At 36.1% G+C, this 26,126-nt stretch overlaps 1 protein-coding gene across 1 annotated transcript in view; it reads right to left on the reverse strand.

The window, feature by feature from the left end:
• Positions 1 to 26,126, reverse strand: part of DNAH7 (dynein axonemal heavy chain 7) — a 340,485-nt gene that overhangs the window by 274,925 nt on the left and 39,434 nt on the right. The window contains exons 8-12 of the mRNA XM_005573795.5: positions 24,203 to 24,278; positions 18,923 to 19,048; positions 12,951 to 13,070; positions 1,910 to 2,093; positions 932 to 1,111 (exon numbers count right to left, since the gene is read on the reverse strand). Coding sequence (XP_005573852.2) covers positions 932 to 1,111; positions 1,910 to 2,093; positions 12,951 to 13,070; positions 18,923 to 19,048; positions 24,203 to 24,278 — 686 coding nt within the window. The remainder of the gene's footprint in view (positions 1 to 931; positions 1,112 to 1,909; positions 2,094 to 12,950; positions 13,071 to 18,922; positions 19,049 to 24,202; positions 24,279 to 26,126) is intronic.

Genomic DNA, 26,126 nt, shown 5'->3' on the forward strand with positions numbered 1-26,126 from the left:
CTCAAAATGGATAATTTCATATAATGTTAAGTGAAATAAGCAAAACACCGATTACTTATAAGATGCTTCCACTTATACAAAGACATGCAAAAACTAAACATAAATTGTTTAGTAATAAACAGACAAGTAGTAAGTCTATTTTTCAAAATTAAGAACAAAAACTCCAAACTTCAAGATAGTGATTCTTTTGCTAGAAGATAGAAAGATAAGGATGTAAACAAGGAGCAAAGGGGAAGAGCTTAAAGGTACCAGCAATATTCTATCCCTCAAGATGGGCTGTGCCTATTTAGGTGTTAACTTTATTGCTACTGAAGCCTTTACACACTAGTTTCCTGCACTCTTCTATATACAGCAAATATGTATAAGTTATTTTAAAAATAGAAAAATAAGGAGAACACTTCTGATTGGACTTACAAAACAAGAAAACATTACAAGTTGAAGAATTTTCAGACATGCTCATTTCATATACTAGATTCCAATAACTATTGTGGAAATGTCGTAGATTAGATCATGAGTTGAAAATACAAAGGAGCTCACTACTACAGAAAAAGGTGTATGAGGGGAGTAATAAATTCGAGGGCAGTTTTACAGAGCTGGAAAAGCATAAGAAGGCCTACAGCAAGGCAGGAGTTTACAGGAAATGGCAGGAGAGCTACAGTAAACACTCAATGGCTGCTTCAAACCTGATCACAACTTTAATTCCTTCTCCTCAGAAAGTTTTCAGCTAAGTCCAAAGGAAGACTAGACTAGGAAAGTAGGTATATTTTAAGAGAAACCATTTGGAAAATGGTAGTTTTTTAGCAACACTTTCTTATAAGCCAATATTATTATATTCTGTGAAGCAGAGGATACCTGTCTACAACTTTCAGAACTTACTTGAAATGAATATCATTATGCAAATTCAAGCAATCTTAATATCCTTGTTACTTACCCACTTGGAATATAATTTTGTCTCAACTCTTGGCACAAAACCGACAGCTTTAATCATGACATCATAAACATTTAGAAAGATATCTATATAGTCACTAAACTCAGGTTCAAACTTAATGGTGTCATTATCAAGAATCAGCCTCATGATGAAACCTGGATGTTCAAAAGCTCTAACAGAATCCTGCAAAAAAATTAAAAAATTTACATACATAAATATGTATGAATTGTGATAGACTAAGTAGTACACCAGTCCCAATTAGAATACATGGGAACCCACACTTCCTCTTATGACCCAGACAGTTAAGCCAAGGAAGACCTCTAATAAAAAAAGCAAGAGTGATTCTGAGCTACAGTTGATGGTATCCAGTATCCATTGGGCCTACAGGTCAACTACAGGGTCAAAGTCCCAGAAAAACAAGTGTACATAGCTGTGGAGTTCTAGAATCATACAAGATAGAGCTCAAGAGGAGAACACTTCAATTCCAAGGCCCTGCTCATACTGTAACAGGACCTCCTTCCAGAGACAGAAAAGCTTCTTTTTTGCTAAAGTTACCTCATGGTAACCTTCTCCAGCCTTCATGACCCAAATTTCCCAATTATGTGAATTTTCACTTATTTTCACTAATCTTCACCTCTAGTCATGATAATCATATATCCTAAACATGCAAATGGACATTAACTTTTTTTTTTTGAGACAGGGTCTTGCTCTGTTGTCCAGGCTGGAGTGCAATGGCACAATCTTGGCTCGCTGCAGCCTCAAATTCCTGGACTCAAGTGCTCCTCTCACCTCAGCCTCTTGAGTAGTGGGGACTATAGACATGTGCCACCATGCCTGGCTGATTTTTTTTTTAAGATAAATGTAATAGGTCTAAAGATGTACTTTCTGCTGTCTCACTGATAAGGGTATTATTTTCCTCTCTGAAATAATTAAAACTAAATACATTCGTAAATACATATTGGTGAACTGAACCATACTTACTGGTGGTTGTGCAATTAAGTCCGTGAAATCTTGCATGGAGACTAAAGTGAGGTCCTGCAGCTGTAAAGTCATAAGTGCAGCAGCACAGTTGAAAAAAGATTCCAATTTGGCACTGCTGTCACCAGTTGGCAATTGCTTTTTTTTATTACCTTGGTAATAAATATTCTGCACTTCTGGAAACCACCTTGAAAGAACAAAAGACTTTTAAAAGTCAATGCTTTCAGTGAATTACTCCTTTTATATTAAGCATTAACAGTAATTTCTGGACATCTAAAGGTCTTCATAGAGGAGTATATTGCTAAATGATATTACCCACTCTCCGAAATGTAAGTGCTAAAATATTTCACTTCTAGGAAAAGAAATTTTAAATCTTAGCCAACAGAAAATTACTCAGTGATGTGATGCTGTAAGAAAGACATAATTCTAACTCCTGGAACTATGGCCCCTGACTTTTTGAAGAAATATACAACTAACTTTACTGGATATTACAAAATACTCCTCTCCAGTCTCCTAAATGTTATCTAGAAAATATATTTGTTAGTTTAAAGTTAAAATGTGAATAACTGATTAACCAAGGGAGGGCTTATACCATGTTCAATACTCTTGGTTGTTTCATGCTATTCTATCTGTTTACAGTTACTTGAAAACAATTTACAAATCAACAAAATCAGGTATTTATTTTCTCATTCCCCTTAATGTGATACACTGAAACAGCGTCTGATGTAAAACAAAGTTTCAAATGTGTATGTGTCCTTCTAATAAAAGGATAACAGTGTAATTTCATATATAGGTACATAATGATGGTAACAAGCAAAGTTTTCAACTTATAAAACCACTCTCCAACACTACAGAATTTTAAAATGTTATCTTTTTTCATAAGAGATAATGAATTTTTTAAATAGTCAATATAATTTCAGGAGTTTCCTGAATGTTCCAAGAGAGAAAATCTAAATTTGAAATATATTTATTCATCCTTTTAACAAGTATGTGTTGAGTGTTTACTACACACTAGGAATAGCGTTGTAGAAGATATAAAAAATATGGTATCAGCCGGGCATGGTGGCTCACATCTGTAGTCTCACCACTTTGGGAGGCCAAGGTGGGTGGATCACCTGAGGTCAGGAGTTCAAGACCAGCCTGGCCAACATGGTGAAACCCCGTCTCTACTAAAAACACAAAAATTGGCTGGGTGTGGTGGTGGGTGCCTGTAATCCCAGCTACTTGGGAGGCTGAGGAAGGAGAATTGCTTGAACCTGGGAGGCAGAGGTTGCAGTGAGCCGAGATGGTGCCGCTGCACTCCAGCCTGGTGACAAGAGTGAAACTCCATCTCAAAAAGGAAAGAAAAAAAAAAAAAAAAAAAAAACATGGTATCATGGCAATGTGTCATAACAGAAAAAAAGATCTAAAATAAAAGGATAGAGATATAATTTTCCATTTAAATAATGAAGAGGGGTTTCATAGTGAAGATGGCAATTTCAGCAAAAAAATAAAAAGAAAAGAGAATGAGGAAGGCCCTGAAAGATTCAAAGTGGAAGAATTATAAAGAAAAATAAATGGAGATGGTAGGGTTATCAGATCATTTCAGTGTCTCAAATAGACAATAGAATACAAAACAGGAAGAAATATATGAGGGAAGATCCAGTTCAGGCAAGAGATGAAATAAGTTTAGGTCTGCAGAACTGGAAAGAGGACAAATATGACGTATTTTAAAAAGTATTCAATTGTTCATTCTCTCAAAAATATTTATATGACTCCCTATTATGTATGAAACATTTGGGGTACAAAAGATTTCTTAATTCTCAAAGTGCTTATATCAGTGAAGGAAAAGAGGCACATACATAAATAAATATTATTTTTAAAAAGGACTTAGAAGAGAACAAAGTGCTGGAGGCATTCATAAGGAAGAGATTGCTTTTGATGTGATAACAGTAAAAATTTCATGAAAGAAGGGTCATTTAGGCTGGTTATTAAAGGATAGAAGAGAGTCTTCTCCAGTAATGACCTGCATCAAACATTGTAAATAGTGTAAACCACAACAGTCTACTGATAGTGTGCAAGAAGTCCTCATTCCATTTTAATCTCTTAACCTCTAATTCAATCTTTATAATTAGGCAAACAAAGATGACAATGCTGAGACCCAGAGTTTCAAGTTTTCATAGCACTCCCATCTCACAAATGAAAACAAATAAGGAGTAACTAATTACTTTTAAAATCAGTAATTGGTAAAAAGGGAGAACAAAGAGCCTTCAGACTTAGTCCACAGATTTTTAACAGTGGTAAGGTGTGGTTACAGACTAGTCATAGAAGTTATATTCTGTTTTATTTAACATGATTATTTCTACAGGCATGATCCAAGGTGAAAGTCTTTTCAGAACTGAGGATGGAAAAGACAAGTTAGATCGATATTGCAGAAAACCTTTAAAGGCATATTAAGAAATACGGAGTTCCTTTCTCAACAAAAGGGAGGCACTGAACTGGGGAATATTTTAAGACTCATCCGGCAATGGTTTACAGGCCAGGCTTGAAAAAGAAAGATACCAGAGACAAAGTAATATGGCAGTTATTCAGATTTTGCAATAGGCTATATGGAAGGTTAAGAGGGCCAGCCAAGGGTAGTAGTCCTGGGGATTAAGAGGAAGGGATGCACATGCAAGTTGCTTCTGAGAGTAGATAAAAAATAGTTGATGGTCATAAAATAAGTCTCCACAAATGTAAAAGGTACAAAATCATTAATCAATAACAGAAGGACACTTAGAAATTCACAAATATGTCTAAAGTAAACAACACATTTCTAAATAGTCAATGACTCAAAGAAGAAATCATAAGGGAAATTAGAAAACAAGATGAATGGAATGCAGGGAATTCCATACCATAACTCAGGGAATGCAGCAAAATCAGTGATTAGAGGGAAATTTTTAGCTGTAAACACCTACATCAAAAACAAGGGAAGGCTGGGCATGGTGGCTCATGCCTGTAATCCCAGCACTTTGGGAGGCTAAGGTGGGAGGATCTCTTGAGTCCAGGAGTTCAAGAACAGCCTGGACAACATGATAAGGGTCTGTCCTGTCTCTACACACACACACACACACACACACACACACACACACACACACAAATATTTAGCTAGGCATGGTGACATGCGCCTGTGTTCCCAGCTACACAGGAGGCTGAGGTGGAAGGATGGTTTGGGCCCAGAAGGTCAAGGATGCAGTGAGCCATGTTCATGCCACAGCACTCCTGCCTGGGAAACAGCATGAGGCCTTGTGCCAAAATAAAAAATAAATAAATAAATAAATAAATAAATAAAGGGCTGGGCGCGGTGGCTCACACCTGTAATCCCAGCACTTTGGGAGGCCAAGGCAGGTGGATCACAAGGTCAGGAGATCAAGACCATCCTGGCTAACACACTGAAACCCCATCTCTACTAAAAATACAAAAACAAAATTAGTTGGGCATGGTGGCAGGCATCTGTAGTCCCAGCTACTCAGGAGGCTGAGATGGGAAAATGGCGTGAACCCTGGAGGCAGAGCTTGCAGTGAGCAGAGATCCCGCCACTGCACTCCAGCCTGGGTGACAGGGCAAGACTCCATCTCAGAAAAAAAAAAAAAAAGAAAATATAAAAAGAAGAGAAAACTAAACTCAAAACAAGAAGAAGGAAAAGGGAGGAAATAAAGAGGTGAGTCCAAACAAAAAAATACTGAATAGAAAAATAGAGAAAAATCAACAAACCTAAAGTTGGTTGTTTAAAAAGATCAACAAAACTCATGAACTTATAGCTAAACTAATCAAGAAAAAAGAGCAAAGACTCAAATTGTTAAAATCAGGAATAAAAGAGGAGACATTAATACTTACATTACAGAAATACAAAGAATTAAAAGGGAATATAATACACAATTGTTTCCCAACAAATTTGATAACCTAGAAAAAAATGGACAAATTCTACAAAGACAAACACTACTAAATCTGGCTTAAAAAGAAATAGAAAATATCAATAAACCTGTAGCAAGTAAAAGAGATCAAATTAATATTAATAATTTACAAACTTTGCAGGAAAAAAAGGCCAGGACTAGATGGCTTCACTGGTAGTTCTAACAAGCATTTAAAAAATTAACACCAAACCAAATGTTTGGTTTGTAAAGAATTCACAAACCAAAAAGGAAAAGAGAAAAGAACACCTTCTTACTCATTCTATAAGGTGAGTATTACTATAATACCAACTACAAAGACATAACACACATGTACACAAAAACTACAGACCAATATCTCTTATGAATAAAAACATAAAAATCCTCAACAAAATACTAGAAATCCAAGTCCAGAAGCACATAAAAAGGATTATATGATCACATGTGATGGCTCATGCCTATAATCCCAACACTTTGGGAGGCTGAGTCAGGAGGATTGCTTGAGTCCAGGAGTTTGAGACCAGTCTGGGCAACACAGTGAGACCTTGTCTCTACAAAAATGAATAAAATTAGCTGGGCACATGCCTGTAGTCCCAGCTACTCCGGAGGCTAAAGCATGAAAAACACTTGAACCCGGGAAGCAGAGGCTGCAGTGAGCCAGGATCGCACCACTGCACTCCTGCCTGGGTGACAGAGCAAGGCCCTGTCTCCAGAAAAAAAAAACAACAACAACAGGATTATCTCCATTCCATGAGCAGGTAGAATCTACCTCAGGAATTCGAGGTTGGTTCAATACATGAAAACCAATGTAATATACCATATTAATAGAATGAAAGGGAAAATCCCATGATTATCTCAATAGATTCAAAAAGCATTTATAAAATCTAATACTGCATGATAAAAAAAAACATGTCTGCTCTTGCTGCTTCTATTCAGCATTGCACTGGAGGGTCTAACCAGGGGAATTAGCTAAGAAAAGGAAAAAAAAAAATAACCAGATAGGAAAGGAAGAAGTAAACTGTCTCTAATTGCAGATGATATGATCTTATATATAGAAAGCCATAAAGAATCCACACACAAAAACCATTAAAGCTAATAAATAAGTTTAGTAAGGTTGTAGAATACAAGATCTATATGTAAAATTCAGTTGTATTTCTACACATCAGCAATAAATAATCTGAAGATGAAATTGAGACGACCATTCCATTTACATAGCATCAAGAAGAATAAAATACTTAGAAAAAAATTAAACCAAAAAATGTAAATACATTTTTGTATTTACATTTGGTATTTTGAGAGAACTAAATAAATGGAAAGACATCCTGTGTTCATGAATTGAAAGACTTAACATTATTCAGATGTCAATACTCCCAAAATTAATGCACAGATTTAATGCATTCCCTATTAAAATGCCAATGGCATTTTTTAAAAAATGGACAAGTTGATACTAAAATGCATATAAAATACAAAGGACTCAGAACAACAACAATTTTTCAACTCAGAAAAATAAGAACGAAATTGGAGGACCCAGACTTCCTTATCTCAAAACTTACTACAAAACGGTTTGGTACTGGCATAAAGACAAATAGGCCAATGAAACAGAATAGAGAGCCCAGAAATAAATCCTCACATATATGCTCAAATGATTTTCAGCAAAGGTGCTAAGACAACTCAATGAGAAGAGTCTTGCAAAATGGTGCTCAGACTACCAGGTATCCATATGCAAAATAATGAATTTGGGCTCCTATCTCAGACCACGTGTAAGTTAAAATGAATTTGGTTTGTAAAGGTCAAAAAGGCCTAACTGTAGGAGCTAAAACTATAGAACGATTAGTTCTGTTTACCACACAGGTAAACAGGTAAATCTTGGTGGCTTTGGATATGATACTGATATGGTTTAGCTGTGTCTCCACCCAAATCTCACCTTGAATTGTAATAATCTCCATGTGTCAAAGCTGAGGCCAGTGGAGATAACTGAATCATGGGGGCAGTTTCTCCCATACTCTTCTTGTGGTTGTGAATAAGTCTCGTGAGATTTGATGGTTTTAAAAATGGGAGTTCCCCTACACATGCCCTCTTGCCTGTCGCCATGTAGGACAGGGCTTTGCTCCTTGTTCACCTTCCACCATGATTGTGAGGCCTCCCCAGCCATGTGGAACTGTGAGCCAATTTAACCTCTTTCCTTTATAAATTACCCAGTCTCAGGTATGTCTTTATTAACAGTGTGAGAACAGATTAATACAGATACCAAAAGGCACAAGCAACCAAAGAAAAAACATAAATCAGAATTCATCAAAATCAAAAATATTTGTGCTTCAAAGGACACTATCAATAGAAATATTTGCAAATCATATAATTGATAAGAATCTAGTATCCAGAATATACAAAGAACTCTTAAACCTCAACAACAAAATATCAGATATTTTACATGTCAATAATAAAAATCAGACAACCCAGTACAAAATGAGCAAAGGGTTTGAATAGACATTTTCCAAAAACGACAAATAGACAATAAGCCCATAAACAGATACTCAACATTATTGGTCATTAGGGAAATGCAAGTCAAAATCACAGTGAGATACAACTTCATAACCATGAGGGTGGCTACAAGCAGAGAGATAGACAATAACAAGTGTTGGAGAGTATGTGTAGCAATTGGAACCCTCATAAATTATTAGGAATGTGAAATCTTATAGTCACTTTGGAAAACAGTGCAAGTGTTCCTCAAAAAGTTAGAATTACCATATAACCTAGCAATTTCACTCCTAGGTATACAGTCAAGAGAACTTAAAAATGTATTTATACAAAATAAGTTGTTCATAGCAAAAACAGCCAAAAAGTGGAAACAACCCAAATGTCCATCACCTGATGACTGGATAAATAAAATGTCTTATATCTATACAATGAAATATCATTTGGCCATGAGAAGACATGACATACTGATACATGCTATAATATGAATGAACTTTGAAAACGTTATGCTTCCTGTAAGAAGCCAGGCATAAATGACCATATATGAATACATATATGAACTTTGAAAACATTATGCTTCCTGTAAGAAGCCAGGCAAAATGACCATTTCATACTGAGATGAAATGTCCAGAGTAGGGAAATTCACAGGGACAAAAAATATATTAGTATAGTTACCAGGCACCTTTGCGTGGAAGAATGGGAAATGACTGCTAACAGGTACAGAGTTTCTTTCTAGGGAGCATTAAGTCATTCTTGTGTTGCTATAAAGAAATATCTGAGACTGGGTAATTTATAAAGAAAAGAGGTTTAACTGGCTCATGATTCTACAGGCTGCACCAGCATGGTTCTAGCATCTGATTCCAGTGAAGTCCTCAGGAACATTATAATTACGGCGGAAGGTGAAGGGGGAGCAGTCATGTCACATGGCCAGAGCCAGTGCAAGAGAGCAAGGAGGAAGGTGCCACACATTTTAAACAACCAGATCTTGTGTGAACTCAGAGCAAGAACTCACTTACTATCACGAGGACAGAACCAAGATATTCATGAGTGATCTGCCCCTATGACCAAAACACCTCCCACCAGGCCACACCTCCAACACTGGGGATTACGTTTCAATATGGGATTTGGAGGGGACAAGCATCCAAACTATATTGCATGGTGAAAATGAAAATGTTCTGGAATTAGGGGTGATGGTTGCACAACCTCGCAAGTATATTATCAGCTACTGAACTGTACACATTAAAGTAGTGAATTTTATGGTAAATGAATTATTTCTCAATAAAAAGGAATAGCAATACATTGGGTATCCCTGGAAGCAGAGCTAAAATTTCATGCTTTCCTACATGAAATTTCAAAAGAGAACAAAAAAGTCCCAAGGTTTTCAACTTGGCCTCATAATGGTTCACAACAGGAAGAGTAGCAGATTTGGAAGGAGAATAAGCATTGCTAGGGACATGCTGAGATCCATGACATTCAACTAAAGATATTCAGTGTTACATTGGGTCTGAGCAAAGACGTGTTGAGGAATACCTAAAAGCACAGGCAAGAAAGGCAAAAATTAACAAACAGGATAACATCAAGATAAAAAGCTTTGCATAGCAAAGGAAACTATCTAGACAGAGTAAAGAGACAACCTACAGAATGGGAAAAAAATGTCTGCGAATTATTCACTGTACAAAGGATTAATAACCAGAATACATAGAGAACTCAAACAACTCAACAGCAAAAATCCAAATAATCTCACTAAAAATGGGCAAATTGATCTAAATAAACATTTCCCAAAATAAAACGTACAAATAGCCAACAGGTATATGAAGAATGCCCAACATTCCTATTCATCAAGGAAATGCAAATCAAAAGCACACCGAGATATCATCTCACTCCAGTTAAAATGGCTACTATTAAAGTACAAAAAATAATAGATGCTGGCAAGGATGCAGAGAAAGAACTCTTTCCTTCCTTCCTCCCTCCGTCCATCCCTCCCTCTCTGCTTTCTCTCTCTCTCTCTTTCTCTCTTTCTTTTTTTCTTGAGCCAGAGTCTCGCTTAGTCACCCAGGCTTGAGTGCAGTGGTGTGATCTTGGCTCACTGCAACCTCTGCCTCCCAGGTTCAAGCGATTCTTCCACCTCAGCCTCCCAAGTAGCTGGGATTACAGGTGTGCGCCACCACACCCTGCTAATTTTTGTATTTTTAGTAGAGATAGGGTTTCACCATGTTGATTGGTGGTTTCAAACTCCCAACCTCAAGTGATCCACCCACCTCAGTCTCCCGAAGTGCTGCGATTGTAGGTGTGAGCCACCATCCCTGGCAAAAAGGGGAATTTTCATACACTGTTGGGAACACAAATTTGTGCATCCACTATAGACAACACTATGGAGGTTCTCAAAAAACTAAAATTACAACTACCATGTAATTCAGCAATTCCACTGCTGGGTATATACCCCAAAGAAAGGAAATCAATATATCAAAGAGATAGCTGCACTCCCATGTTTATTGCAGCACTATTCGCAATAGCCAAAATACAGAATCAACCTGGGCCCATCAGTGGGTGAATAGATAAAGAAAATATAGCGTGTGTATGTGTGTTTGTGTATAGTATATAAAATGTAAATAAAATACAAAATGTATATAAAATATAGTATATAAAATGTAGTTTATATATACAATGGAATATTATTCAGTCATAAAAATTAATATAATCCTGTCATTTGCAGCAACATGGATGAGCCTGTAGGACATCGTGTTAATTGAAATAAGTCAGGTACATAAAGATAAATATCACATGCTCTTATTCATATGTGGAAGCTAAAAAAAATTGATGTCATGGAGGTTGTAAGTAGAATGGTGGTTAAGAGAAGCTAGGAAGGGCAGGGATGGGATGGAGGATAAAGAGAGATTGGTTAATAGGCACAAAAATACAGTTGATAGAAGGAATAAGTTCTGGTGTTTGATAGCAATGTAATGTGACTATAGTTAACAAGAATTTATAGTATATTCCAAAATAGCTAGAAGAGAAGATTTGGAATGCTCCCAACACAAAGAAATGATAAATGTTTGAGGTGATGGATATGCTAATTACCCTAATTGAATCATTATGCATTGTATGAATGCATCAAAATATTCCATTAATATATGTACCCGATACATATGTGCAATTATTATGTATCAATTTTAAAAATTGGTAAGACAGGCCTAAAGCTTAGAATACAAAATCTTGAGGCAGATGAAATCATGAAATTGTTAAGAGAATATAAAGAAGAGAGATAACAACAAAGATCTGGGGAACCCTACTTGTAGGGAATAATAATAAGTAAAGCCAGAAAAAGATAAATGGAAGAAGAACTAGAGAAACACAGCAGCACAGAAAAGCGGGTTTCCAGAAGTCTGGGTGATAAACCACACACTGTGAGTAAAAGTGGAAGATGAGGATGACGAAAAGGCATTTGGGTTTGGGGTAGAAGTCATAATTAATCATTTGCTAATTGTTTCTCCTCTGTGAGCTGATGCTCTGCCTTTTGGTCATGATAAACACTTTCTGGCTCACTACTTAAAGTATAGTCAGAGAGTTCTTCCCTGAGAATCAATCAGGAAGCATCAAGAGATATAGCTAATCAATCTGCATTTCTCAGCAAAAAATAATTCAACAAAGGTTTGTACTCTACTCTGTAATTTGACACCCACTGAACTAAAATTTACAGCGGTAATGTATTCCTAGGGTAGAACCCAGAAGTTACAGATCCAGATAATTTATTTGTATCCTGTACTTAAGAGGTCACTTTCTTCTCTGTAATTAATTATGGGTTTTCATTTTATCACCTCTTAACTCTGTTTTTACAGTAACTAAATACTAATATAAAATAGAGGGCTAAAGTTTTTTTCAAGTAATATCAGACAAAGAATTTTATTCTAACACATTGGAGAAGAAAGCAAGATAATGGAAATATTTTATCTCAAATTATGAAGATATCTTTCTAAGTAACTTCTAAAAATCATGAAGCTATGCTAGCAGTTTTATGTTCTCTGCTATCTTAAATTTGACCTAATTCTAATGTCCTGTTTACAATAACTTAATGACCCATGAGAGAAAGAATTTTCCTAAGTTGTTTCAAAGCATACCATCTGGTTGCCAGATTATGAATTATCATATGTGGCTATTCCATTCTGAAAATCCAATCCATGGAGATATTCAATTATCATTTGATAGGTCTGCCTTCCAGTGACATTTTTAAATTCATTTAAATGATATACATTCCCCACCTAATCATTATTTAAACTCTTCTGCTTTCCTCATCCAAAAACAAAATGAAAGGAGGTACCGAGCCTAGCATGTATTAACAGTAGATGACAAATAAATATCTGGTGAATAATGAGTAGGTAACCATTCTCTCATGGTATTCAGCACCCCTCTCAAAGGATAGGTACAAACCAGACATTTAGAAAAAAGTAACCATTTGTCATGAACATTTTAGTTTCTGCACAATCTATGCCGTGTAGAACATCTGGACAAATATTACAGACTAAGATAATTAAACATATTATATTTAAATCATGTAGAAATGATTTAAAACATATTAAAATTGGATCTTCTAAAAGCAGTTAAAATGCAGTAGTCCACCATCATATTTTTAAACTTATGCTTTCCTACATGAAATTTCAAACCTTTACATTTTAAGTAGAGTCTCTTTGGCAGATTCCATGTGTCTCATGATAATGTTCTGAAAACTTGACAGCTCTAATGCATCCTGGCGATTATGAAATTCTTTGATATCAACTAAACGTAATTTTCTGCAAGAGATAAAATAAACAGTAATTTAACAATGACTTTTTTGGTATTTAATATTTTATTAATTGGTCCCTTCTTAAAAATATCATATTCCTAGGTTTAATCATTAAAAAATTGTGTTCCATATAATTAAATGTTAAAGAACATGAGATATTCTAATTTTAAAAATAATTCATATAATTAAATTCAATAGGAACACAACAAAATATGTAACTTCACTGTGAAGTAGAAGAAAGTTGCAATAACTGGGATATGAAGAATAGTTCAAACTGCTTTTGCTTTTAAACTGTAATAATTTAAACAGGAAAAGAGGGAGGGCTCAATGCTTCTAGGATCCACTGCTCTGAAAAAAAATTGCAGCCTCTCTGAAAAGAAAGTGGCCCTCATTTCAGGTAGCCATGGGGTGAAGGAGTCTCACATCTAATCAAGAACCTTTCGAGCCTATCTGATTTTTTAAAGAATACAGGGATTACGGGAGTCAACAACTTTCAATACAAACCCTCTTTTGACTACAATGTTATAGATCTTTGTTATACACATGGTTTACTCATCTAAGTATTTTCTCTGTCAGGTTAACAAAAATGAAAGATAATATTAGCATTTGTGTCATTGTGTTCTTAAAAAAAATCACATTTAATGTTTCCTTAACGACCAATGTAAAATACTGGTTAGTAAACAAAACACATTTCAAATCTATTTCCTTACATTTCTTCCACAAGCAAAAATTCATCTGAGTTATAATATACTCCATACATGACATTGATAACAATTAGGCACAAAGTAGGTATAACCATTGCTAGAGAACCAATGTGTTATTCTGCATAATTGAGCAATGTAATGTTTTAAATAAAATATGTCTAAAATATAGCATAATAGTACATAGTAAACATAATCTGATCTCTTTAGCTTCCTAGTTAATGCTTTCAACATTATTTTACATTTTAAAATTGCAGCTGTAATCAGGATGCAGATGCCTGTGGTGTGAGATAGCACTGAATAAGTAGTAGTTGCAAGGGCACAAGCTCTGGAATTCACCTTGCCTTTGAGCCACCACACCAATTTTCCTTAGTTTCTTTGTATTCGATTTGAAACAGAATTCGAGGCACAGAGTACCATCTTTGATGTTTTGAGATTTTTACACAGTACAATAATTTCCCCATGAAATCTCTCCAAATAACATTGCCCATTTGGTCAACAGGATGAACTGTTAAGAAAACAGGAAAAATACTACCAGACACTGTTCTTGCTTTCTCAGGATGGTCCCTACAATAACCCAGCAGTGGAACAATAGTTTAAATCATTGGTTTAAGACAATAGAAAGGATCAGGAAAAAAGATACTACTCACTATGTGTTAGCTTCAATTTGGTTAGCAGAAGGAAATGCAAGTCTCTTTAAAAGTTTCATGATGATGAGTCTTCTAATCACCAAAATAACTTCTTGATTTCAATTTTATATTAGTAGAACCAAATAGCTTCAAATCACCCAGACCATGAAACTCAGGATTGTCTCTGAACTCTTCCTATAAATCTTCCCATATCCAATCAGAAGTGAATTTCTGTAGACCCATCTGTCGGTCACATATCCCTCCTACCCTCACAACTGTCACTTAATGCTCACCCCAAGCTGAAACCCACCCTGACCCGTGGCTCTGTCACTGATTTTCAGGCAGGAGGAATTTCAATAGTCCTGGCCCAATACTCTGGACTCAGCATCAAGTCAGTCTGTACCTTTGTTCTCTGGTTCTCAAAACTAATCTTCTCTCTTCTTACCAAGACCAAGTTTCCCACAGAAATCTCACTCGAACTATCTACATTTCTTGGTTGTCCCATAAAATTTTCCCTTTCTTAGGAACATGTTTTGCTTTTGCCAGTCCTCCTTTTTTGTAACTTTCAAAGTAGCACACTATAGGCAGTGTCCTGCACTTGCTTTTTTCACTTAATTATCTTCTCCTGGAGACTTTTTCATATTAACACATCGAGATTTTTCTCACTCATATTTTATAACTACATAATACTCCATTGTGTATAGTATAACTTATTTAACTAGACTATCAATGGATGCTGGCTTGTTTCCAGTCTCTTATAAACAAATACCATAAATAGCATTATAACTATATAACTTCTTGCATTCTCGGGTACATCTGTACAATACTTATCCAAAAGTGAAATTGCTGGATTCAAGTGTTACCTGCAATTTGTAATTTTGATAGGTATGGCTGGGATTCCCTCAAAAGGGAGCCCATTTCTTCAAGCCATACTAACAAAATGGGCTATCAAATTTTGTAATTTGTGGGGAAAATGGTTTCTCAGTATAGTTTCAATTTCAATCTCTTTACATTTCTTGTATTATGAGTTAGGTTAAGCATCTTTTTAACATGTTTAAAAATTATTTCATTTGTATCCTGTGTGCTGTATGGTAAATCGATCATACTGTTCTGATCTAGTAATTTTTTTCCTACCTAGATTCGTCTTTGTCAAATAATAAATTTTAAAAGCCATTTCATCTTTTAAAATGAGCTTAACTTTCTTAGACACTTTAACTTTCTTAGACACATTCAACTATGATGATTTATATTACACTGTAATTTCTACATTCTCTTGTGATCTTCATATATGCACTATTTTACAACCAAAAATACTTGTTGTGTAGGGTATGACTGCATTTCAAAGCCTATCTATGACATTAAGGGGGTTCTGTAAGTGTAAATACCAGTAACATGAATTTCAACATCTTTTCTAGAGAGCATCTTATCAAGTTTCCAAACTCATGCGTTTTAGAGTCACTCAGACAAGTTTTTGCATTAACATTCCCCGACCCACTGCCACACATAGAGATGTCATATATTTTCAAGGTCTGCTGAGATTCAGGGTAAATGACTGCCACGGGAAGCATGCCCTTCATATTCAATGCTGCCTACTACTCTGAGAGGCAGCCCTTGTTGACTGTTCCCCCACTCTTAATACTCACACACAGAATAAAAACAACCTAGGCTTTCGAGGGCAACATAGGAGCTTGTGGAGCTTTCTTTTCACCCACAGACTGCAAGGCTTCTTTCCCATTTGTCTTTATCATGGATGCCTTGAAGTTTGCTTCAGTTGCTGCTAACATCTCTGTCACCACAACCTGGAGCCTAATTTTGGACACATACACTTTTTATTGTTTTTTAAATTTCAGCTTTGTTACTTTTTCTTCCCCCTTTTCATTTTCTTATCTCTTGCCTCCTGAAATCATCTAACAGACTAAGTCTAGCATTTTATGGACAATAGTAGGTCATGGAGTCGCATCCTTCAGTGTCCAGCTCAGTGTGTTGTGAAAATGAATATAAAAGAAAACAACAACTTGTGGTGGTGTTTTGAAAATGAAATGTACTAATGTATGGAAACATAATTTGTGAAAGTGATACACATGACCTCATGACTGCAAGCAAAATTAGATCATGGGCGTTGTCAGCTGGAAGAGGTATTTGAGCTCCAGTATTCAAAAGAAAAGAAATGAAAAAAACATGGGGCAATGAAGTAGACTCTACCTACTTAGTATAAGTCAAATTAAGCAGACAAAGAAATCCATACTGTACAATGGAAAGATGGAAGAATGTATTTCCTGGAAGTATGTATTCTGAAAGCTAAAGCCAGTTTTAAGGATCCTAGCCCATTCTCTGAAGTCACCAGAGGCCCCTGAAGTATGTAGAAGGTCAGAATACGTGTTAGAAACCCTGTATAATCCCATTACATTCTGCAGACCTGGGTTCATTCAGCAAAGTAAGCCAAGTCTGTAAGTTCAGAGAGTTCCACAGTGTGCAACTGAAAATGAAGAGGGGAGGGAAAAATAAACTCAAATAATTGACCCACATGGAGGACGCAGAGCTTCCTAGAAAGGCACTGGAGTGAAACTTCATGCCCAAGTTTTCCTCCCAAAAGGGAATCACTCAAAATTTATAAAGAAATTCTGCTATAAAGAAGAAATGAGAGGGAATTCTGTAAACCGAAAATCTACATAAAAATTACAAACTCTTACTGACATATATACACAAGATTGAATATTGAAAGATACGTAGGATATGAGCAAAAGTGCTTTTTTTTTTTTTTTTTTTTTTGAGTTGGAGTCTCACTGTGTCACCCAAGCTGGAGTGCAGTGGCGTGATCTCAGCGATCTCGGCTCACTGCGACCTCTGCCTTCTGGTTCAAGCAATTCTCCTGCCTCAGCCTCCCGAGTAGCTGGGATTACAGGCACCTGCCACCACACCTAGCTAATTTTTGTATTTCTAGTAGAGACGAGGTTTCACCATCTTGGGCAGGCTGGTCTTGAACTCCTGACCTTGTGATCCACCCGCCTCGTCTTCCCAATGTGCTAGGAGTACAGGCGTGGGCCACAACACCCAGCCTCAAAGTGCTTCTTAATTTAATGACACATGTATATTTTCTAAAATTAATATAAAAACTTAATATATTCCAATCAGAACATCGACAATTTTTCTGTCTTTCCATCTTTCTTTTGAATTAAATAAAATAGGCTAAAACCTAATAAGGAAAAGTAAATGTTTAAAAAATAGACAAGAAGAGTATAAAAAATAGAGTTGGGATTCCTCTCACCAAATATAAGCACATACCACAGAGTCACCCACTGTACTTGTACAGAAAGAGATTCAAAGATGACAGGAAAAAAATTAAGTGTCAAAGGAAACTATAAACTCAGTCAACGGACAAATTATAAACCTGAGTTTTAGCAGTTGTTTGATTTGTTTCAGGTACTAGACACAGAAGTAAAACCTCTATTATTCTAAGAGGTTATCAAATTGATAAGAAAAGAGGAAGAACCAACAAAACATTGACAAAGATATAAGTAGAGAATTCAAAAATTCAAATAACTAACAAATACATAAAAAGATGTTCAAATTCCCTAGTAGTCTAGCAAAGGAAAATGGAAGTAATGATGATATAGCATTTTATATTGATTGACAAATAGTGTAATACACAGTTAGAATTTTAGGGAAAGAAGCTCTCATTTACTGTTGGTAAAAATGTAAAGTATCAAACATTTCTGGGAAAAAATCCGGCAAAATATACTAAAATAAAAACATAAATATGCTATGATCTAGATACCCACTTTTGTGACTCTATCCCATGTAAACAGAGGGACCAGTGAATAGTAACACATGTACAACGTTATTTCCTGATGCATTATTCATAGTATCAGAAACTGAAGCAAAATGAATGTCCTTGGAATTCAAAGTAATTCAAGATAACACAGAAAAGGAATTCAGAATTCTATAAGATAAATTTAACAAAGAGATCGAAATAATTAAAACAAATAAAGGAGAAATTCTGGAGTTGAAAAACACAATTGACATGGCAAAGAATGCATCGGAGTCCATTAACAGCAGAATTGGGTTAATGGGTACAAGAAAATATATAGTTAGAATGAATGAGACCTAGTATTTGATAGCACAACAGGAGGACTATAGTCAATAATATTTTAATTGTACATTTAAAAATAACTAAATGAGTATAACTGGATTGTTTGTAACACAAAGGAAAAATGCTTGAGGGGACGGACACCAAACTTTCCATAGTGTGATTATTCCTCATTGCATGCCTCTCCCAAAATATCTCGTGTACCCTATAAATATATACATCTACTATGTACTCAAAACATTAAAATTTTTAACATTTTAGAAAAGCAATGTTCACTTTTTGCTCTATATACTATGTTGTTTATTTAAAACCATGTTTGAATACTTACGTTAAAATGGTAATGTTTTACTTTGCAGTTAAAATAGTAAAAGAAATAATTAAGACATAGTAAAACAACTTCCCTCTATATTTTAAAAACCTCTGTAAGGCTACATATACTCACTTAAAATTGCTGTGCCACAAATCTAGTACAGCCAGCATTGTGGGGTTCATTGCATTTAAGTGATCCTTAATATAACTGCTTGCAGCTAAAAAAGATTTCCTCCAAGGTTTTGGCAGAATTTCCATTCTGAAAATGAAGAAAATATTCAGTTACATTATTTCAAAGTCAAAAGAAAGTATTTGTATAGTAACTGTACATTTTGGGTAATAATGGTTTAATTTTAATAAAATATGTGCTGTATCCCTCATGATAATAACAAAACAAGCAATTATGTTTTAAAATATATAAAGATCATATGTTTTATGGTTTAGTGCAATTTGATTATAAAAATTAATGATTCTGAAATTAGATTTAAATCTTTAATACAAAAGGTAACTAATTTTTATCCCCAAATACTTGATCTTATTGAATCCACAAATAATTTACAATGAACAAATGAAAACAGCAGCCAGCTCTCTCTCATAAACATCTTCAAATATTCTTTACTAATTTCAGGACATACATTAAAATTTTCCCTTTATTTATTTTTAAAATTCCTCCTTTATTTTTATTTTTAAAACATTTTAAGGATATAGTCCAACCTTCCTATAGAAATCCCCTTGAACTTTACCCCCTGTTAATATGTAAACATCATTTACAAATCACAAACACTAATGTTCTTATTTGAAGACACATTTACAGTTAACCCTTGAATAACACAGGTTTGAACTGTGCACATTCACTTACATGTGGATTTTCTTCCACTTCTACCACCTGCTCCCCCTACAGCAAGACCAATCTCCCTCTCCCTTTCCCTCCTGCTGCTCCCCCTCCTTCTTTCCCTCCTGCTGCTCCCCCTCCTTCTTTCCCTCCTTCTTCCCCTCCTCCTCCTCCTCCTCTATCACTACCACCATGGAAAGATTACAAGGACGAAGACCTTTAAGATGATCCACTTCTACTTTATGAATAGTAAATACATTTTCTCTTTCTTATGATTTTCTTAATAAAATTTTCTTTTCTCTAGCTTATTTTATTGTAAGAATTAAGTATATAATACATATAACACATAAAATACGTGTCAATTGGCTGTTTATGTTATCAGTAAGGCTTCCAGTGAACAGTAGGGTATTAATAGTTAAGCTTTGGGGAAGTCAAAACTTACATGTGGTATAGGGGCTCAGTGGCCCTTACCCCCGTGTTAAAGATCAACTGTATTCTGTAACTCTTAAGACTTTAATAATCATCTTTTATATATTGAATTGTGCCATCTTCATCTTTCAGAACATATTTAAACATTTATATTTTATGTGTATGTAGTAAGTTTAATTCAATTTTTCATGTGTGAGTGACTGTATTGCCTTTGCAATTATAAAGGATGATTTTTGTCTTTCCCAGGAGAAAAGTTTTCTCCATAGAGGATATGGAAAAATGGGTACATAACTTTTTGTGTGTGTATGTGTGGAATGGGAAATAATTTGGGGCTTTTAAAATTTTTTTAATTTTATTTATTATTTTTTGAGATGGAATCTCACTCTGTCACCCAGGCTGGAGTCCAGTGGCACAATCTCAGCTCACTGCAACCTCCACTTCCTGGGTTCAAGCAATTCTCTTGCCTCAGCCTCCTGAGTAGCTGGGATTACAAGCACGCGCCACCATGCCCGGCTAACTTTTGTATTTTCAGTAGAGACGGGGTTTCACCACTTTGGCCAGAACTGGTCTCAAACTCCTGACCTCAAGTGATCTGCTCTTCTCAGCCTCCTAAAGTGCTGGAATTACAGGTGTGAGCCACTGCACTTACAGGCATTTTTAAATGATATAAAAGAAAATAAAACTGAAGTAGTTATTTAATCATATAAGTTCAATCCTTCAAACTATTTAAGAGATTTATTCCTAAATGTTAATTATTATTAGAGAAAATATACAGCAAGGAGATATTCCCATTATGTGTTCTATATTTCCATCCATATAACAAATTGAAATATGTTCTATAAATATATATATTCTGCAATGTTCCCAATGTTCCCAAAAATCAAACTTTTATGCCCCTACCATATCTGAAGTCTATGCTAGTTGCTATGGGGATTAAAAAAACCTATATCATATTCTTTCCACCAAGTACTCACGTTTTAACCATCTTAGTTTCCATCTGTCTATGTCTAGTCATCTACCTATTGATCCATCAACTCACAAATGTAACATTAGGCTTAAATACATAAATAAACAAAGAGCATAAGAACAAGTAGTTGTATAGAGGCTTACAATGGAGATATTGCAGGTTTGGTTCAAGACCACCCCCATAAGGCAAATATTGCAATTAAGTACATCACACAAATTTTTGGTTTTCCAGTGCATATAAAACTTATGTTTATGCTATATTGTAGTCTATTAAGCAGGCAATGGCATTGTATCTTTAAAACAAAATGTAGGGCCAGGCACAGTGGCTCACACCTGTAATCCCAGCACTTTGGGAGGCCAAGGTGGGAGGATTTCTTGAGCCCAGGAGTTCAAGACCAGCCTGAGCAACATAGGGAGATTGCATCTCTTAAAAAAAAAAAAAAATTAAATTAGCTGGGCATAGTGATATGCACTTATGATCCCAACTACTTGGGAAACTGATGTGGGAGGATCACTTGGGCCTGGGAGGTTAAGGCTGCACTGAACTGTGATCATGCCACTGCACTCCAACCTGGGAAACAGAGAAACTTTATCTCAAGAAAATTACAAATGAAAAAATAAGCCAGGAGTGGTGGCTCACACCTGTAATCCCAGCACTGTGGGAGGCTGAGGCAGGTGAATCACTTGAGGTCAGGAGTTCGAGATAAGCCTGGCCAACATGGTTAAACCCAGTCTCTTCTAAAAATACAAAAATTAGCTGGGCGTGGTGGTGCACACCTGTAATACCAGCTACTCAGAAGACTGAGGCAGTAGAATCGCTTGAACCCCAGAGGCAGAGGTTGCAGTGAGCCAAGATCACACCACTGTACTCCAGCCTGGGCAACAGAGTGAGACCATGTCTCAAAAAAAAAAAAAAAAAAAAGTATACACTTTAATTTTAAAATACTTTATTGCCACAAAATACTAACAATCATCTGTCTTTTGCGAGTCATAATCTTTTTGCTGGTGGAGGGTCTTAATGGCTTCTAACTAACCAAGCTGTGACAATTTTTAAAAAATAAGACAGCAATGACATCTGCCACATAATCAATTGACTCTTCTCTTCATGAAAGATTTCTCTGTAGCATTCAATGATATTCGAAAGCATTGCACCCAACTAGAACTTCTTTCAAAACTGGAATCAATCCTCTCAAACTCTGATGCTGCCTTATCAAGTAAGCTTACATAACATTCTAAATCCTTTGTTGTCATTTCAGTGTTCACAGCATCTTCACCAGGAGTAGAATCCATCTTAAGAAACCACTTTTTTTATTCATCCATAAGAAGCAACTCCTCATCTGTTCAAGTTTTATCATGAGATGGCAGCAATTCAGTCACATCTTCAGGCTCCACTTCTCATTCTTGTTCTCTGTCTTCCAACACATCTGCAGACTTCCTCCACTGAAGTCTTGAGCCACTCAAAGTCATCCATAAGGGTTGAACTTCCTCCAAACTTCTGCTCATGTTGATATTTTTACCACCTTGTATGAATCACAAATGTTCTTTACGGCATCTACAACAGTGAATCTCTTCCAGAAAGTTTTCAATTCTCTTTGCCAAGATCCCTCAGAGAAATCACTATAGTAGATATAGCCTTTCAAAATTTTTTCTATAATTTCAACTTTTATTTTACATTCAGGGGGTATAAGTGCAGGTTTGTTACACGGGCATACTGTGTGATGCTGAGGTTTGGGGAACAATTGATCCCAACACCCAGGTACCAGCACAGTCCCTGCTGTAGTTTGTATATACCCACCAAATCTCATGTTGAAATGTAATCACCAATGTTGGAGGTGGGGCCTGTTGGGAGGTAACTGGGTCATGGGGACAGGTTTCACATGAATGGTTTAGCATCATCCTCTTGGCACTGTCCTCGCAATAGTGAGTTCTCACGAGATCTGGGTGTTTAAAAGTGTGTGGCATCTTCCCTCTCACTCTTTGTTGATCTTGCTCTCACCATGTGATCCCACTTTGCCTTCTGCCATGATTGTAAGCTTCCCAAGGCCTCCCCAGATGTCAAGCAGGTGCCAGCACCATACTTCCTGTAAAACCCGAACAACTGTGAGCCAATTAAACCTCTTTTCTTTATAAATCACCCAGTCTCAGATACCTCTTTATAGCAACACAAGAACAGCCTAACGCAGAACCCAACAGTTAATTTTTCAACCCTTGCTCCATTATGGAGATAGCTTCTTTTCTTAAACCTCATGAAGCAACCTCTGTTACCTTCAGACATTTCTTCTGCAGCTTCCTTACCTTTCTCAGCCTTCACAGAACTGAAGAGAGTTAGGGCGTTGCTCTGGATTAGGTTCTGGCTTAAGGAAATGTCATGGCTGGTTTGATCTTCTTCCAGACCATTTCCTCCATATCAGCAATAAGGCTGTTTCACTTTCTTGTCGGTCATGTGTTCACTGGAGTAGCACTTTTAATTTCCTTTGCATTCACAACCTGGCTACCTGGTACAAGAGGCATAGCTTTGGCCTATTTTGGCTTTCAACATGTCTTCCTCACTAAGCTTAATCATTTCTAGCTTTTGATTTAAAGTGACAGATGTGCGACTCAGAGGCCATCGTGGGTTACTTGGCCTAATTTCAATATTGTTCTGTCTCAGGGAATTAGGGAGGCCTTAGGAGAGGAAGAGAAATGGGGGAGTGACTGGTTGGTGGAGGAGTCAGAACACACACGACATTTACTGACATCATTTGCCATCTTACATGGGTGCAGTTTGTGGCTTTCCAAGACAATTACAACAGTAACATCAAAGATTATCGATCACAGATCACCATAACAGATATAATAATAATGGAAAAAGCTTAAAATATTGTAAGAATTACCAAAACTGACAGAGAGACACAAAGTGAGCACAGGCTGTTAGAAAAATGATGCCAATAGACTTGCCTGACAAAGACCTTCAGCTCCAAAAAAACCTCACAAACCTCCTATTTGCAAAAAACACAGTAGCTGTGAAGTGCAATAAAGCAAAGTGCAATAAGATGAGGCATGCCTGTATATGAAATATATACATACACATTTATTTATATATAAATTATAAACATACATTCAAGAAAATACAATCGGTGTATAAATATATAAACATATACAGAAATGGTCACATAATCAACATCTTAGAGGAATCTGATCACTTACTCAGCACGATGGGCTGGAAGTTCATCTGTCTTCTTATCATCTTCTTTCTCTCGAGGATCTTTTAAAACGAAATCAACTAAAAGAAAATTTTAAAATTCTGATAGATAACCTTATATTAACTGTAGTATATTTCCAAGCAATTGCAATGCTAGTTCTATTAAAATTAACTGTTTAAATTATATTAAAGTTGCTTAATAATGAGCATCTATGAACAGAAGAAAAATTTTAAAATCTTACAAGAAAATGTATCATGTCTGTGTCTTTGAGGATATATGTTCCCTTTCTTAACAGAATGTGTCCCTCCTCTTTCATTTGAAAGGAATACTTGCTCCTAATGTTACATTTTCCCTTATAGCTATTCCATCAGAAATATTCTTGTTGAATTGAAGGTCAACAATACAGGGTAGTAGTAGTAGTAGTTCTATTCACTGAGAAAAGGTACGTACAGTTGGCCCTCTGTATCTGCAGGTTCTGCACCCATGGATTCAACCAACCATGAATCAAAAATATTCAGAAAAAATAACAGACAACAATAAAAAATGACACAAAAATATACCGTGCAACAATGACTTACATAGCATGTACATTGTATGAGGTGGTATAAGAAATCTGGAGATGATTTAAAGCATATGGGAGGATGTACATAGGTTATATGCAAATACTATGCCATTTTATAACAGGGACTTGAGCATCTGCAGATTTTGGTATCTGCTGGGGAGGGGAGGGTCCTGGAACCAATCTCCTATGGATACCAAGGAACAACAATATTGCTTTGTTTCTCTTTTAAGCTGCAGAAGAGCATAAAACAGTCTTGTTATAAAATCAGTAAAGTCAGCTACCTCGCTTCTGTCTTCTACGGTCTTTAATTCACATTTAATTCGAATTCTTCTGCCTGTCTTTCAAGATGCTCTAATATGCAAATCATCTGTATTACCCCCTTCCCCACACTCCTTCAGAGACTCTCCTTTACCTTTAAGTGCTCTAAAAAGGCACATAAGGCCCTTCAGATTCTGTGCCCTTCCCCAAATGCAGCCTATGCTTTAGCTTCAGAACTGACAAGCCCCGAAGAGGCTCTCATGCACATCTGCTATCATTCACACCATTTCCTAGGCCAAGCATGTTCCCTGCTAGACTGTTGCTCATCCTTCAAGACTTAGTTTAGGTTCCTCCAGAGTCCTTCCTCACAAGTCAGAGATGACCTCTTCTCCCTTACCTTCTGTTTCTTCCCTTACCTTCTGTTACCTCCTTATCTTCTGTTTCTCTCCTCTTTGGACTTACTACTTTGCTGTATTATTTAGTTATTTGTCTATCTCCCTCATTACACTATGAACTCTGAGGGCAGGGATTAGGCTCTTTCTTTTTATATTACCAGGATACTCCATAGAAGTCACAAATACAATGAATGTCCTCCACCAAGAAGGGTCCCCCACATTACTCCAAAGCATTATTATTTCTCCAATTTTGAACACAGTACCTGTCATACTATGTTTACTATCACAACCAACTGGAGACGCTTTTTAAGAAGTACAGATTCCAAGGCTCTGCCTCCAGGGATTTTAATTCAGTTGGGGCCAGAAGTCAGTATTTTTAAAATGGTTCCGATAATCAGTCAGCCTTAGGATCTATTTGTCTGTACCATGGGTCAACAAATTATTTATGTAAAGGGTTAGACTGTAACTATTTTCAACTTTGTGGGCTACAAGGCCTCTGTCACAACTGCTCAATTTTGCTCTTGTAGCTCAAAAGCAGCCAGATTCATAGACAACATGCAAATGAATTAGTGTGGCTATGTTCCAATAAAACTTTATTTATGAAAACAGGCAGTGGCCAGATTTGCCTGTGAGCTATAGTTTGTCAGCCTTTGGTCTACTGCAACAACTTAGTATTAATCACATTCTAATTTATGACATCAGTAATATTAATG

The sequence above is a fragment of the Macaca fascicularis genome, chromosome 12 (genome assembly GCF_037993035.2).
Source record: "Macaca fascicularis isolate 582-1 chromosome 12, T2T-MFA8v1.1".
Taxonomy (NCBI): Eukaryota; Metazoa; Chordata; class Mammalia; order Primates; family Cercopithecidae; genus Macaca; species Macaca fascicularis.